The sequence below is a fragment of the Oryctolagus cuniculus genome, chromosome 11 (assembly GCF_051225735.1).
Source record: "Oryctolagus cuniculus isolate XC-2025 breed Fujian yellow rabbit chromosome 11, ASM5122573v1, whole genome shotgun sequence".
Taxonomy (NCBI): Eukaryota; Metazoa; Chordata; class Mammalia; order Lagomorpha; family Leporidae; genus Oryctolagus; species Oryctolagus cuniculus.
The window spans coordinates 107,186,938-107,204,059 of NC_142877.1; the positions used below are offsets into that span (position 1 = coordinate 107,186,938).

Below are 17,122 nucleotides of genomic sequence, written 5' to 3' on the forward strand. Positions count from 1 at the left end.
AAGCCAACCAAATTTGTTGATTTCATTTGATTATTAAAACAGTATTGTTGGAAATTTTTTAAAAATGTGGGAAAATTAGAAAAGGTAAATGAAAATTAGCTAAGGTTCTGCTGCTTTGACCATGGGGACTAATTGCTGTTTCCAGCATTGCTCTTAATTTACACTTACTGTGCTGCTCTCCTTTTATCATGTAGCCAAGGGAGAGTCACACTCTTGAATAGTGCTCCCACAGGCAGTGCTGTTGCAGATACCTGAGGGAAAAGTTTTCCATAAAACCTCATAATGACCAGATTTTTAAATAAAAGTCAATCTTATGATAGAAAAGCCCAATTTAAACTTCCTCTTCATTAGCTTTTGTAGTGGAATATAATATCTTGGTCCATTTAATAACACATAAGTTTTTTTTCTGATTGTAAAAATAACATCAAAGGGGTGGGTGCTGTGGCACAGCGGGTTAATGCCCTGGCCTGAAGCACTGGTATCCCATATGGGCACCGGTTCTGGTCTCGGCTGCTCCTCTTCTGATCCAGCTCTCTGCTATGGCCTGGGAAAGCGGTAGATGGCCCAAGTCCTTGGGCCCCTGCACCCGTGTAGGAGATCTGGAAGAAGCTCCTGGCTCCTGGCTTTGGATCGGTGTAGCTCCGGCCATTTTGGCCAGTTGGGGAGTGAACCAGCAGATTGAAGACCTCTCTCTCTCTCTCTCTGCCTCTCCTTTCTCTGTGTAACTTTCAAATAAATAAATAAATCTTTAAAAAATAATAATAATAGTATCAAAGCAGGCCTTTGGTATAGTTGTTAAGACACCACTTGGGACACCCACATTCCATGTTGGAGTGCATGTGTTCAAGTCTCAGCTTTTCTGCCCACTGCAGCTTCCTGCTAATGTGCACTGGGAGGCAGCAGGTAATGTGGGTCCCTGCCATCCAAATGGGAGGCCCTGACTGAGTTCCTGCTTCTGGGCTTCAGCCTGGCCCATCCCCAGCTGTTGCGGGAATTTGGTGAGTGAACCCGCATGCAGATGGGAGATATTCCTGCTTCTTCCCTTCAAATAAATAAATTAAAAATTTGAAAATAGTGCATCTTCATTATAGGAATTTGAAAAATTAGGATGATACCAAAAGGAAGTTCTAATTCATGAGGAGATAACTGCTACTAATATTTTTACATGTTTTCTTCCAGTCTCAATTTTTTTTTCAAAGTTTGTTACAGTTTCCTGTCCTTTAATAATGTTGTGTCATGAATTTTTTTGTCCTTTAATTTACTAAAATATCACTTGAAAAAATGTGTAATAATTCATTATCATTTGTTAAGCCACTTTTAATTAGGTTGTTTGTAGTTTTTTACTGTTACAAATAGAATATTGAGCATCCTTAGAATTCATTGTTCATTTCTCTGGTTATTTCCTATCAAAATGTTTTGAAATTTTAAGGTTCTGAATATGTTTTCCATACTTCTTGACAGGCATTCTTTGGCTTTTTAAAAATCTTTTTTTAAATCACAAAAGTAATGTTTTTGAGTCAAAGATATTTTGAAAAATGTGAGAGAAACGGAAATAATTACTCAGACTTGTACCCCTTTTTTTGAAGACTTATTTATTTGGAAGAATTAGAGAGAGCAATCTTCTATCCACTGGGTCACTCTCCAAATGGCCACAGTGGCTGGGGTTGGGCCAGGCCGAAGCCAGGAGCTTGGAGCTTTATCTGGGTCTCCCTAGTGGGGACAGGGGCCCAAGCACATGGGCTATCTTCCTCTGCTTTCCCAGGTGTATTAGCAGAGAGCTGGATTAAAAGTGGAGAAACTTGGGACTCAAGCCAGCGCCCCAAGACTCATGTCTTTACACAGCAGTTTTCAGTAGTTCAGGGTAATTTCTCTAATAGCATTTTTTCTAATTGTTGTAGTGCTATGATTATGCATTCAATTTTGTAACCCACTTTTGTTTTTAAGATTTACTTATTTGAAAGCAAACTTAGAGGGATAAACAGAGAGAGAGAGAGATATTCTATCTACCGGTTCACTCCCCAAGTGGCCAAAATGGCCAGGGCTGGGCCAAGCCGAAGCCAGGAGCTTCATCTGGGTCTCCCATGTGGGTGGCCAGGGTTCCTGTGCTTGGGCCATCTTCCACTGCTTTCCCAGGTACATAAGCAGGGAGCTGACTTGGAAGTGGAGCAACCAGGACTTGAACTGGCGCTCACATGGGATACTGGCAGTGTAGTCAGTGGCTTAACCTACTGCACTACAATGTTGACCCTGTAACCCACATTTGTGAAACCATTTTACATTGTGTGACGATATAGAAGAACACGTATGTGTTCATAATCTATGTGCTTTTAAAAGGTAGCTGATCATAGACATTTTGAACTAAAGTTAGCAACTAGGGGTAATAGCCCCTCAAGTCATCAGTTAGGTCATCTGTCCATCCTTCATTCTTCTCTCTCTCCTTTCCTTCCTCCCTCCTTCTGTGGTTTTGGTGAATAAAGCCAGAGGGAGACATTCTTTTGGAAGCAGTAAGACAAGAGAACTAGATAATTGGTATAATTGTTTCAGGTACCGTATTTGTTTCTTGCTCAAAATATTCATTCCTGTAAGGTAAAAAAGGCAGTAGTGAATTTTTTATGTTATTTTTAGGTGCAAGACAATAAGTAATTATATCTTTCTCTCATTCGTTGGTCTTCTTTGTTATTACTTTAGGCTTATTGTTTTGAGGTTGAGAAATAAGAAATGAACTTAGAGCAAAAGTGCTGGGCAGCGAGAGGTTAAAGTCTGACCAGATTCCTGTTTATTACATGAATGTTGTTGTCTAATGAAAGTTACAATTATTGGCCGGCACCGCAGCTCACTAGGCTAATCCTCCACCTTGCGGCGCCGGCACACCAGGTTCTAGTCCCGGTTGGGGCGCCGGATTCTGTCCCGGTTGCCCCTCTTCCAGGCCAGCTCTCTGCTGTGGCCCGGGAGTGCAGTGGAGGATGGCCCAAGTGCTTGGGCCCTGCACCCCATGGGAGACCAGGAGAAGCACCTGGCTCCTGCCTTTGGCACAGCGCGGTGCGCCAGCTGCAGTGTGCCAGCTGTGGCAAAGGAAGACCTTTCTCTGTCTCTCTCACTGTCCACTCTGCCTGTCAAAAAAAAAAAAAAGTTATAATTATTAAAGAGCTTCCGTTGTCTTTTACTGTATCTAATGTTTGACAAACATACTCCTTCAGATAATTGGTCTAAATTGTGCTTGTATTTTCTTAGGTTTACCATAGCTTCTTTTGGCCGTTGGAATGGACGATTCCCTCAAGAGATAACAACAGATGTTACGCAAAAATAGTCTGTAATCTCAAAGACAACGTAAGTGCCAGTCTCATGTAATCCTACCCAGTGATGTCCTGTGGTGTCTAAGAGGTAGTCCTGTTTGATCTTGTGGTCCAGGTGGCATTCCTTTCCTTCAGTGTTTCACCTGCCAGTCTCCCAGCCGCACGCCTCTCCTCCGAGGGCAAGCAGCTTGGCTCCACCACTTACTCTGCCCTCGTCTTCTCTGACACAAGGCCTACACAGAGTGGCAGGCGGTCAGAACTTGCTTGAACTGTCTGTGTTTATAGTAGAGGAATGAAGTCATTGACTAAAAATAATGAACAGTAGAAGAATGAGAGTGATGCAAGGCCGATCCCAGCAGCTGGCACCAACGAGAAAGGCGTAATGGGAAAAGCCCTTAAGTGGGTCCCGTGTAAGGAATCCCTACCTGCTGCTACACAAAGCCCGAGGGCAAACTGCTCCACCTCTAATGGCGTTTGTTTCCATACCTGCAGAGTGGGGGTTGGGTCAGCCAGTGTTTGTCAGGCATTTTGACTACAGCAGCACAGCAGGAGATATGTTCTGTGCTGTAACTCAGGACATGTGTGTGAACACACACATACTCTTACATTGTATATTCAAATTATGAAACATTTTCAGCCATGTTATGTTTTGCAAAAATGCCCTCAGCAAAAATAAAAACAATGCTAAAGAATCCATATGTCAATGTTAAATACCTTATAAACTAATAATTTTTTAAGTTATTTACTATTTTATTTACTCATCCTCCTCCCTACCCCCTAATTTGGAAGGCAGAGACACAGAGGTCTTCCATTCACTGGTTCATCCCCCAAATGCCCACAGCAGCAGGGCTGGGCCAGGCCAAGCAAGGAGCATGGAACGCAGTCCAAGTATCCCAGATGGGTGGCAGGGACTCAAACATTATCTGCTGCCTCCCGGAGTGTGCATTAACAGGAAGCTGGGTTGGAAGGGCGGCTGGGTCTGGAACCAGGCACTCCAGCATGGGATGTAGGGGTCCCAAGTTGTGGCTTAACTGCTGAGCAAACACTTGTCTCTGCAAATTGTTTTTATCTTGAGCTTCCACTGTAATGAAGCCAGGTGTCCTGTGTAGACATTCCTGCTGCAGACAGCAGCACCGTTGCAGGCTGTTTCAGGAAACACTTCCCTGAATCTTCTACCAAAATGGCATCCTTGAGGCATTTAATAAATGAATATCCTAGGATGGCCCGTGATCAGCTGAGCCCTTGACGTGCAGAATCATGGTGGGGGCCAGCACCGTGTTGCAGTAGGTTAGTCCTCCATGTGGGCGCCGGTTCTAGTCCGGGCTGCTCCTCTTCCAGTCCAGCTCTCTGCTGTGGCCCGGGAAGGCAGTGGAGGATGGCCCAAGTGCTTGGGCCCTGCACCCGCATGAGAGACCAGGAGGAAGCACCTGGCTCCTGGCTTCAGATTGGCACAGCTCGGCTGTTACGGCTATTTGGGGAGTGAACCAATGGAAGGAAGACCTTTCTCTCTGTCTTTCCCTCTCACTGTCTGTAACTCTACTTCTCAAATAAATAAATAAATAAATAAAAATCTTTTTAAAAAAAGAATGATGGTACTCAGAGTTTTCAGACATACCACTAAGGATGGATATGAGTGTGCATTAGGTGTCAGTTCTGTGTGCTTCTCCTGGTTTCCCATGCGGGTGCAGGGCCCAAGGACTTGGACCATCTTCCACTGCACTCCCGGGCCACAGCAGAGAGCTGGCCTGGAAGAGGGGCAACCGGGACAGAATCCGGCGCCCCGACCGGGACTAGAACCTGGGGTGCTGGTGCTGCTGCAGGTGGAGGATTAGCTTATTGAGCCACGGCGCCGGCCCAAGAAAGCCCATTTTAACCATATGTAGTGACTTTGACCTTTTCCCTCACTAGCAGTAAACCTGTCTTGACTAAAATAGTTGAGGGTCCTAAGTTTTAAATCACTTTTGTAGGCAAAGATAGTAAAAAGGACTATGCTTATCATTGCCTTTTTTTTTTCTTTTATTTTTAAAGATTTATTTGTTTGAAAGTCAGAATTAGGAGGAGAGACAGAGACAGAGATTTTCCATCCACTGGTTCATTCCCCAAATGGCCACAACGGCCAGGCCTAGGCCAGGCTGAAACCAGGAGCTTCATTTGGGTCTCCCACATAGGTGGCAGGGGCCCAAGCACTTGGCCATCCTCCGCTGTCTTCCCAGGCTGCAGTAGCAGGGAGCTGGATCTGAAGAGGAGCAGCCAGGACTGAAACTGGTGCCCAAATGGGATGCCAGCATTGCAGGCTAGGCTTTACCTGCTCCACCACAGCACTGGCCCCTTGTCGTTGTTCTTCTATCATGAGCAATCCAAGACAAACGCATGTCTTTGGGGTTTGGCTGTCCTTGAATCATGCCTTATTCATGCTGAATCAGCCAGCCAACCTCATAGTGAAGCCTGAATGTCCTTGATTTTAAGTGATGCTCACAATGTTTATTATCTGCTGGATTTTCTTCCTGTTCTATGTGGTTTTTTCCCCACATAAAAAATTTAAAATATATATAGGGGTGGGTCTGCGGTGCAGTGGATTGAGCTGTTGCTTGGGACCCCTGCATCCCATATCAGAGTACATGGGATTGAGTCCTGGCTATGCTCTCCATTCCACCTTTCTGCTAATGCACACCCTGGGAGGCAGCAGGTGACGGCTCGGGTCCTTGGGTCTCTGCCACCTGTGTGAGGGATGCAGATGGGATTCCTGGCCTGTTGCTTCTGCCTGACCTAACACTGGTTGTTGTGGGCATTTGGTGAGTGAACCAGTAGATGGAAGATCTCTTCTTTCTTACTCTGTTGCTCTGCCTTTCAAGATAAATAAGTAAACAAATAATAAATAAATCCTACCATCCAGATGAGCTGAACATTACCATTTTCTTTGTGCTTACCTGAGAACTTTGGTCTCATAACCTCAGAACATTGTTCTGACAACCTCAATGAGAACCCATCACATATGCAATTTATAGTTCTATTTACCAAGCACTTTTTATGTACCAAGTTCTACTTAGATGTCTACTTTAGCACGTTTTAACTTTTTAATACATGCTACATTCGTAATTCATGTCACATAGTCCTGCGAGGTGTGTACTGCTTGTTGCTAAGCCCATTTTACAGCTGAGTAAACTGAAGTGGGTAGAAGGTGAATAGTTGTGCCCAGATCGTTTGCCAGGTTAAGGACAGAGTTGGTGTGCAGTTCTGGGCCACCTCCCTGCTCTTACCCTTACTGTGTACAGTGCAGTGTTTTGTATTCATCCCCTCCCCGAGGCCAGCCTGTTCTAGAGTTGGGGCGGCTCTCCTGCCCGTATTAGGTTTCCCACCTGCTGTGTTCTGATCACCATTTTACTGTGTATTATGGCTTGAGTGTCATTCTCAGAAAATAGAGCCCCAACAGCCCAATTTTTTTTAACTCTCTTGAGGTCTTTTCAGATTATTACATAAAATTCCTGGTATATTTTAAAGTGCTTTGTGGTGGTTCTTCATACAGCCAGACATCTATACTGCAAAACCTTGATTGTCCACCTTGATTGGGTCTCTCCCAGTAGTTGGCAGCACAATGAGCGTTCTGACTGCTTCCAGGCAGCGATGGAGCCTTGGATGAGCTCTGTACCCATTGCCGGAACTGCCTTGGCTGTTACGAGGATCTGGGACTCACCAGTCTGGCTCCTCGCAGCCCTGAAAATCTGAACTGAACAGTAGAACACATCAGACTTTTTTCTACCCCCAAAACCATGATCTTTTTCACTAGAGTCATTGCTTCCCATTGTCACAGCCATAGCAGAGTTTCTGAGCTGAGACACCAGATAGAGGACAGTGGGACACCACCGCCCTCCAGTAGCGTTTTCCAGAACACTTTGGTGGTAGAGGAGCTGCAGATGTGTCGACATTTCATATTGGGCCTTGTCATCACACATAGCCCACTTTTGTCTTTTTCCATCGTGTTCCCTGTGTTGGCCCGTGTAAGGGAGTGTTAAGCCTGAACAGGCTTCGGCAAGTGTCGCTCCCCCTCTTCATGGAGGAACGACACTAAACCCTGCCTAGGCTTCATATCCGAGTCACGGCACCATTATGTCGCTCCCCGTCTTCGTGGAGGAACGACACAGGACCCTGCGCTGTTCTTTCGTCTGCTCGGCCCTTCCCGAGTTTGCTGCTGGTTCTTCACGGGTTGGCTACGGTCCCTCCACCTCCGTGGAGGGGCGGTTCCCCCTGCCACTTTCCCCACTTCTGCGGGGGAGCGGCACAGGTGTTATTCGGATAGATGTTCCTGGTGCATGTTGTCTCTCTCCTCCTTTATAGTCCTCTTCCACCAATCCCAACTCGGCTGCCCACACGCCGAGTACGCTGCTCTCCTCCAATCAGGAGCAGGTCCTGCTGTTTATTGGTTGAACTGGAGGCAGCTGCGTAGAAGCTGTTTTCTCCTCTCCCAGCGCCATATTGTGGGAGAGCAGATGCATAGAATAAGTCTTAATTCCAGTAACTTAGTCTAGTCCGAGTTGCTCCCAGTTGCTCCCCACAGGCAGGATGCATTGTCCATGTCTGGATGGGTTTTCAGAACAGACTGGGGGGAATAGAATAGGCTCTGTAGGCTGAGATGAGGGAAAAACCAACTTAATCGTATTACTTTGTTTTCCATGTTAGGAACGAGTTGTGGGCTTCCATGTACTGGGTCCAAACGCTGGAGAAGTCACACAGGGCTTCGCAGCTGCACTCAAGTGTGGACTGACCAAAACCCAGCTGGACAGCACCATTGGAATCCACCCTGTCTGTGCAGAGGTAGGTCACTTGCGCCTCCCAGTGTGAGGGGCCGATGGAGGAGTGTGACGCCAGTGCTCCTCCTGCTGAACTGGAGCTGCTTCTGTATCTCCTGACCCTGTGAGAATGACTGAGAACACCTCCAGAGACGACGCTGACGCTAAAGACAGCTTTCCCTCTTTCACATGTGAATAGTTCCCAGTATGGATTGGAAGCCTCTATCATGCCCCGAAGTGGCAAAAATTCTGAGAGTGACTTACAGAGATAGGACTTTAATCCTTGAGTGTCATGTCTTCTGAGTGGTTCTCACAGCAGTTAGTTAATGTCATTCGTAGGCAGAAGGAGCCTTAGTTGTTACCAGGTACTCTGGGCCTCCCTGAAGGCTAAGTGGAGATGTCTGCCTCTTTTGGTATCAAAGAATGAGATTTAAAAGTGATGCTTTCAAGAGGTCAAGCAAATGGTGGTAGAACTGGAAATCAACCAGTCTAGGCCTCTGGGTGTCAGTGTTTCTTTGCTTCAGTGATCATTCAAGAGTTGATCGTTTTTAGCGCTGCATCAGGATGAAAAACCAAAAGTGTGTTCACATTGGAGAAGATGGTGAAGGTTGGAGGGAGGCATCCCCTAGCCTACCAGCTGCGGTGTGGAGCTGGAAATTGCTTTTGTTTACCATGGTCAGTGGTTTCCACAGTGCACGCTGGTGGTTGCAGGCACGTGCGCGTACATAAATACACGCTCATGTGCACATTTGTGTCAGATTTCATTCAGTGGCTTGAAAACTGATTGGTCATGGTTGGCCCTGCACGACCACTCTTTGCTGAGCTTGTGACCTGCCAGCTCTGAGAGACAGGGAAGTGTCTCAGCCTCCCTTGGCTCTGCCTTCTCTCTGAGTAGGAGTGCTGCCCTCCACTGTATTACCTGTACCTGCATGAGGTGGATGCACCTTGTTCCTAGAAAGCTGTTGTCTTTGTAAAGGACAAAAAGTACATAACATAAGCACTGGGGAGGCTTCGGGTAGGCGCAGCATGCCGGCTGCAATGCGCCAGCCGTAGCAACCACTTAGGGGGTGAACCAACGGGAAAAGGAAGACCTTTCTCTCTGTCTCTCTCTCTCTCACTGTCTAACTCTGCCTGTCAAAAAAAATATATTTTTATATATATGTGTGTGAGAGGTCTTTTATTCAGTGCAGTGACTCCCACTGCGTGCTCAGGGAAGGAGCACTTAGCTTCCCTTTTTTGAGTGCCATGCTTCCTCCAGAGGCTCTGGGGAGGAATCTTCGCCTCTTGTGTCTTCTTGTTGCTCCTGGAAATCCTTGGCTTGTAGATGCATCGCTTCATTCTTAGCCCCAGTCTTCACACGGCCCCATCTCCTGTGTGTCTGTGTCCAAGTTTCCCTATCTTTTCTTTTTTTACTTTTTTGCTTATTTGAGAGGCAGGGAGACAGAAAGCAGAGACCGAGTTCCTATCCACTAGTCCACTCCCTAAATGCCCCAAATGACCCCCACTGGACCTGAAGCAAGGCACTGGGAACACAGATCTCCTATGTGGTGGCAGGAACCCAGTCACTTCCCCCATCACCATTGCCTTCCAGGGTCTGCATTGGCAGGAAACTGATTGAGGAGCCTGAGCCAGGAACCAAACTGAGACACTTCTAAGATGTGGGACGTGGCTCGTGACTACCCCATCTTCTTACAAGAGCACCGGTCGTTGGATCGGGGCCTGCTCCAGTCCACTGTGACCTCATTCTAACTTAATACATCTGAAGAGACAGACCCTGTTTCTAAATAAGGTCACATTCACAGGTACTAGTGTTAGGACTTAAACCTTTGAGGAGACACAGCTCCACCCACTACAATGAGTATATTTAAAAATTTAGGAGTAGGCTTTCAGTCTCGGTTAAGACTCCCACAGCTCGTGTTGGAGTACCTGGCTTCAGTTTCTGGCTCCTGACTGCAGCTGCTTCCCATTGCAGACCCTGGGGAGCAGCAGTGATGGCTTAAACAGTTGGGTTCCTGCTACCTGGATTGTGTTCCTGGCTCCTGGCCATGGCCTCATCTGTTTGGGGGCAACTGGGGAGTGAACCAGTGGAAGGGAGCTGTGTCTTCTGCCTCTTACATAAATTAGCTGATTTTGTAAAAATCAGATACCAGTCCCAAGATACAAACTGCCGCAATTGAGAGTCTAATTTGCGGTTGGAAGTCAGTTGTGAGCAGGCTGGTGGAGAACAGGGCTGCTTGCTTGCGGGACTCCATGCACCTTGCTTGGTTGCAGTGCCCTGTCACCCAGCAGTGACGAACACAGCAGCAGCAGACTCACTGCCAGCTGGACGGGATGATGTGCAGAAGAGCAGAATGTCCCCTGAAGCCCCTGGCCTGCTCCCCTTGGTGTTTCTGTCATGTTGGCCACAGTGCATCTCCCTCTGTTGGTCCCCTTAGGACTCTGAAGCCCAGAGGCTGAGTGTTTTGACACTTTGATGGGACTTGGATTTTTAAAAATTTCCTGGGGTGGTGACTGATGAACAAGATAGAGTACTCTGTGAACATGTTTGTTGCAAAGCTGTGTGCATAGCTCTGTCCCGGGCACTGAGGATCCAGCAGAGGATGTAAGACAAGCTGAAGAGAGGTAGGCAGATGAGCGAAAGTGCAACGACTTCCTAGGACTGCACTGGGCACACCCAGCACCCCAGAGGTTCTTCCTATCTCTTTTTACTCATAAAATGCTTCTGACAGGAAGTGTGTCAGACACATGCATCCCTGTCCAGACACCAGCTGGGACCTGCCCTACAGTGTTGGTTCTCACACTGCCTGGACTTAGCATCAGACCCCACAAGTGAGGGACTCAAGACCTGCAGGCTTGTCTTCACTTGGATGCCAGCCTCAAGTCCAGGCTGCACTTTTGAACACTCAGCTAAAAAGTCAGAGGGTTCTTATGACCCTTTGTCAGGTTCAGTACATTCCTAGAATGGCTCACACAGCTCAGGAAAACACCTTACTTGCATTTACTGGTTTACTAAGAAGGCTACAGCTTGGGAATGGCCGGATGGAAGAGGCACACAGGGCAGGATGGGGTGGAGAGGGGTGCAGAGCTTCCATGCCCTCCCTGGATGTGCCACCTTCCCAGAACCTCGGAGTTCAACCTGGGAGTTCTCCAAACCACTGCCGTTAGAGGGTTCTGTGGTGTGCCCGTTATCTTAAGCATGATTGATTCATCATCAGCCAATAGTTGTTAACTCAGTTTCCAGCCTTGTCACCTTCCCGGAGGTTGAAGAATGGCAATGGGTCTGAGTTCCAGTACTGGGACCCCCGTTTGCTCTCCTGGAAACCAGGGGATGGTAACCCCCATCCTGGAGCCATCTCAGGGCCCCCCAGAAGTCACCTCGTAAGCACAACCTTGGCTGTGTTTGAAAGGAGCATATAATGACCATTAAAAAATGTTTCTCTCTTACCACTCAGGAAATGACAGGTATTGCCAGCAACCAGGGATGAAGATCACATGTGTATATATCACATCACATATTGCAAAGATCCACATGTGATATATACACATGGTGATGCAGGAGGTCAGTCTTCCTTGAGACCAGAGCAGCTGGTGTGAGCCAGTCAGAGGGAGCAAAGGTGTAGGAAGAGGGGAGCGTGGTTCATTCAGAGACCTGAAGATACCTCGCAGTAGCTGGGAGAGTTTAGGGAGAGGTAAGAAACCATGCTGGGAAAGTAGGAGGCTAAGTCGTGGCCTGGGATCCCTGTGGGGCATTGGAGTCCTGCAGAGAGTTTTCAAGCAGCGAGCAACGTGATATGAGCGAGGTCCAGAGAAGGACCCCAGCTACACTGAGAGCAGCTGAAGGTGGTGAGCCTGTCAGGTGGCTGATAAAAGAGGAGGAGAGGAGGGTTGTGGCAATGGAGGGGCAGTGGTGTGTCTCAGACGGAGCTCCTAGTTTCTCCAGTCGACTGAAGCTGGGAAAGGGGGCTTACCCAGAAGGACTCAGGTTTGTGGCCTGAAGTGAGAAGGGATAGAGCAAGAGCCTGTCTGGGGGAAGAGCAGTGATTCTCTGCTAGGGTTTGCTGTGTGCTAGCCACGGGGCTCTCCACCCATCGACTTACTAGTCCTTGTGAGCACTGTACCAGGAAGGTGGGAGTGGAGTCCTTGATAGACAAGAAGAACGAGAACGGAGAAGTTGAGAACTTGCCCTGGTTTCCCAGCCTGGTGGTGGCAGAGCTGAGATTCAAGCTCAGGCAGTCCAGCTCCCGGGGCCCCACACCATCCAGGAGACGACTCCACTTCAGTGGGCCACCCTGCAGTATTTGGCATAGAAATAAAAAATGAGCAGTGACTTCCTGGTGACAACATAAGTATAGTACAGACACACAGAGTGTTATCTCATTCTGCACATTGTTCTCTGTGAGACCTGGCTGGGCGACCCAACTTTTTAAAAGCTTACTTTCCATATTAACTAAAATCACAGTAACATCTAAGTTAAAAGATTGGTTAGAAATGCTGTGTATGTAAAACATCTAGGCGAGTTCCTAGCATTTGGTAGGCGCTCACTCTATTCCCCAGGGAGTTTCACTACAGAAGATGTGGCTTGACTACAAGGTTATCAGTACTGTGTTTTTCAAAGGGGGAGGGGGATGGAGGAAAACTCATTTGTGTGTGTGTGTGTTTTCTTTTTAACCTTGGTCATAAACTATTTGCTTAGATGCTAGATTTTGAAAATCCAACACCCTAACTGGTAATATTTTTAAAAAGTCTTAATCTAAGGAAAGTGACATTTGTTTGGTAGGGGATTCTCGGGGATTCTATTCTGTTCAACACTAGGCATTGATTGGATTTGCTTCTGGACCCACAGTTCATAGTGTCTAGTCGGTGTGGTCCATAGAATATGTGTGGTTGGTCCCTGATGAGGTCAAGATACAGATGTGGAAGAAAGAGTTGGGAAATTTATTATGAGTAATTTGATAGGATCTGCTGTAATAAAAAAAATTGAAGTTTAATTGCACATGCTTTTTAAAATTTCATTTTCTAGTACATTTTTATTGAATTTAACAAATGTCAGTCTCTTGATGGATTAGAAGTTACAATAATTGAAAAACTGACCCTGAGCCCTGCTTTGAAGTGGTATGGGGCCAGCTGTGGTTGGTTACAGAGTGAGTGTGGAAGGAACCACGCCCCCTGATAAGAGGAGTTGAGCAATCTTTGGCTCTGAGGCTTCCTCCTTTAAGACTTTGCCCTTTGGAGTGATTCAGCATCCTCAGGGCTTTCTTGTGGAATTGCTCTCAGAGCTGGAGAATGCTCATTACTGACCAGAGGCCAGATGATGAGGGGTCTTGGCACCCGGAGCCTCAGTAAGGCTGGAGTTCTAATCAGGGTGAGATGGGATGGTGAGCAGTGATTCCGGACATTGCAACAGCAGTCGCTGAGCAGGAAGCAGTTTCCTGATGACTTGTAGTTTTGAGTCATAATTTCAACTAATCACATTTACTCTACTGTATGGGGACAGAATGGCTCAATAGGAAAGAGCATTTGAAATGTCTTAATGTTAGTGCCAGCCGCAAGAAGTTTGGGGATTTTTTTGTTTAACCATTAACATAATCCTATTCTGAAGAGAGGGAGCCCTGTAGGGCCAGATACGAGGCTGTGAAGTAAAAGCCTCCAGCAGCACTTGGCCTTTCTAAGTGTCCTGTGTGTTGGTAGAAGCAATGGAGCCTGTGCTCATTTTTTAAAAAAATTGTTTGAGAGGCAGACACACAGAGCTGCCATCTACTGATACCATTCCCCAAAGGCCTACAGTGCTGGGGCTGGGTTAGGGTTGGAGCCAGGAGCCCAGAACATGATTCAGGTCTCTGAGGAGGGTGGAATGGACGCAGTTACTCCTGCTACCCCAGGGTCCACATTAGCAGGAAGCTTGAGTCAGGAGCTGGAGCAAGGACTCAAACCCCAACACTGCAGCATAGAATGTAAGCTTCTGAACTACTAGCTAAACATCTGTTCCTTTCTTCGTTATATAAATGTGTGTTGGCAGTATTAAAAAAGAGCAAAGAGCTCTTACTACCTTTGCCCATTTTTGAATGGGTTTCTGGTTTTGTATACAAGTCTACAAATAGTTCCTAAGAAACAGAACTTAAGTCTATGAATTTGCCTGGTATTTGAATGTTCTAAGTATTCAAAAGAAAGCACATTTTATATAAAAACAAAAGATTTATTTGTTTATTTGAGAGGCAGAGAGACACACACAGATATCTTCCATCCACTGGTTCACTTCCCGAATGGCCGCAATGAGCAGGGCTGGGCCAGGCAGGAGCTAGGAGCTTCTTTTGTTTCTCTTACATGGGTACCAGAGGCCCAGAGGCCCAGGAACTTGAGCCATCTTCTGCTGCTTTCCCAGGCACATTAGCAGGGAGCTAGCTGGATTGGAAGTGGAGCAGCTGGGACTCAAATTGGTACCCATATGGGATGCCAGCACTGCAGACCATGGCTTAATCTGCTGTGCCACAGCGCTGGCCTCACAGAGCACTTGTGGTGGTACATTATAAACTGCCATAGTGCCATCTTCCTAACACAGCTGTTTTCCTTATCATGCATTGTCTTCCTACAAGGTAATTGTATTGCTTTTAGAAAAAGTTGCTAGTTTATGGAATCATCAGTATTAAATTAAAAGGTGCTAATGAAAATGTTGCAAAATTCAGTATTAAATTTTTTTTTTATACTAAGTGTAAAAGGATAACTGTTTTGAGGACTTTCACCTGACACTCCTAACAAAGATGAACCTCTTACTGTAACTGATTTTTGCGGGTGTGAGTTGTCCATGTTTTCTTCTGGCCTTTACTTGTGTCTGAACTTTTTGTATTGCTTATGGTGTGTGTGTGGGCGTGTGCGTATATGTGCGTGCAACACGCAGAAAAGGGCTTTGTCCCTGCTCGGAGGCTAAAACAGACCAAAAGCTTCTCTCACAGGAAAGCATTTTCTCCTTTTGTTTGGTGTTTTTGAATTGATCCCTGGTGCTTTGCCTGCATAATTAGAAGTGGCCATGATTTTTTTTTAGTCTATGCCAGCAGTAATGGTAATAGAAGGGGTAACAATTCTGGATGCATGCATGTCCCAGAGCCACCAAGGAGTGGTGATGACATTCACTGAGAGAAGCTTAATCCTCCATTAAGTGGAAGGATTCCGTGTTGGACATGTGACGTTTCAAGCGGCATCCAAGAGGAGGTGTTGGTTAAGTCTTAGCAGTGTGTTTCTCGCAGGAGACTCGATGCTGATGATTGACAAATTCCTGTGCCTACAGGGAGTAGCCGACTCAGTGAGGCTGCTTGGGCAAGTCCCTGGTGAAGGGGAGATCCGGGTGGTGCCAGGGAGGTGCTTCCTGGCCTTTTGATGCCACACACACACGAGTGATGTTCCTGTTTGTGCTGCACACATTGGGGTAACCAGGGAAGGCAGCGGGGCCTGCAGCCGCCCCAGGGCTGGGGGAGCTCAGTGTTTCCGCACACATCTCTGCCACGGCTGACCAACAGCCACGATAGAAAGAGACAGGAAAGAGCACATTCTGGTAGTAAGAAGAGGAAGGAAAGGTTGAGAGATGAATTAGACCGGAGAAGTGCCAGGGGGAGGCTGTGTGGAGGGAAGTCTGGGCGGTGTCCTCGGCTGAAGATGAGAAAGCTACCCCTGGCTGCTGGGCGAGGGCAGCCAGCTGCAGGCACGGACACCGCTCAGGGTTCTGTCTGGGAGGACAAGAGGCAGTGGTCATGGCAGGAGGCTGAAGGGAGAGGTCAGATGAGTGCAGTTTGAGGCCTCCTGAACTCCAAGGAAAGAAGCGGAGGGGAGGGAGCAGGTGAGGGTAGCCGGGGCAGGCATCCAGGGGCAGGCATCCGGCGTAGCCTGACGGTGCCCACATCCCACACTGGGGGTTTGGGTTCGGCCTTTGGCTCTTCTGTGGCTCCTGATTCCAGGTTCCTACTAGGGCACACCTAGCAGGGCAGCAGTGGTGGCCCAAGTGATTGGGAGCCGGCCACCCACCGGGAGACCTGGGTTGAGGTCCTGGCTCCCAGCTTCTGCTGAGGCCTTGGCAGGCATTTGGGGTGTGAACCAGTGGCTAGAAGCTGTCTGTCTCTCTGTCTTGAAAGAGGGCTGGCGGCAGGTGATGTAATGAAAAGAACATGAGGGGGTGGGATCCCGGAGCGGGCAGGGGAGGAGCAGCCGGGCCGCTGAGCCCTCAGTGGTGAAGGTGCAGGTGAAGGGCGGGCAGGTGGGGGCAGCTCTGCTTTTCCTGAGCAGGAAAAAGGGGCCGGCGCTGCTGCTCCCTTCCCTCAGCCGCGAGACCTCCCACCCTGTCTCCTTGCGGATCTGCCTGCGATGGGTTGCTCCATTTTAATTTGTCTGAAAATGTCTTTATTTTGCCTTTTTGGCAGGAAGGATATTTTTGTGGCCTGTGCAGTTTTAAGTTGACAGATTTTTTTTTTCTTTAGCACTTGAACCTGTTCTGGGTCCCTGGGTTTTGTTGTCTTCTTCAAAGAGCACTGAGTGTCCGTGGGAAGCAGTTTATGTCCTGTGGATCACTTTGATCCTTTTGAGCTTGTTTTCAACAAGTTTCTAGAATGTTCGGTTTAAGCAGCTTTTGCTCTAGGGCTAGTAATGTTTAGCCTTCTTCCTGTGTTGTGGCTTTCCGATGTCCCTGTGAATGGCCCTGGGTGGGCTTGGGTACTTGATCAGTACACAACTTGCTGGCTGCTGTTTTCCCCAGCCTCCTGGGCGCACACAGCTTGGTGTTTAGCCCCAGGGCACCTGCCTACAGGTTTCTGGAGCTCTTTCTCTGGGTAGCTCTCTTCTCAGGAATTCTTACATTGTAGCTTCCAAGCCTCATTGTACCCTGACCGGTCTGGGTCTGTCTCCACATCAGGGCGACTTGCTCTCTTTGGGTCCTTGGCCTGGATCAGTCTGAAAAAATGGCTCTGGGTGGAAAGCTAGGCCCACTGAAGGCTCATCTGGCCTCCTGTGGGAATTACAGCCTGTCACCTGTTGTCGCACGTAGAAAATCCTTGTCACGTAATCTCC

General features: G+C 47.6%; 1 protein-coding gene across 1 annotated transcript in view; it reads left to right on the forward strand.

Moving 5' to 3' along the window:
- TXNRD1 (thioredoxin reductase 1) overlaps positions 1 to 17,122 on the forward strand; it is a 130,238-nt gene that overhangs the window by 109,507 nt on the left and 3,609 nt on the right. The window contains 2 exon segments of the mRNA NM_001256962.3: positions 3,232 to 3,327; positions 7,968 to 8,102. Coding sequence (NP_001243891.1) covers positions 3,232 to 3,327; positions 7,968 to 8,102 — 231 coding nt within the window.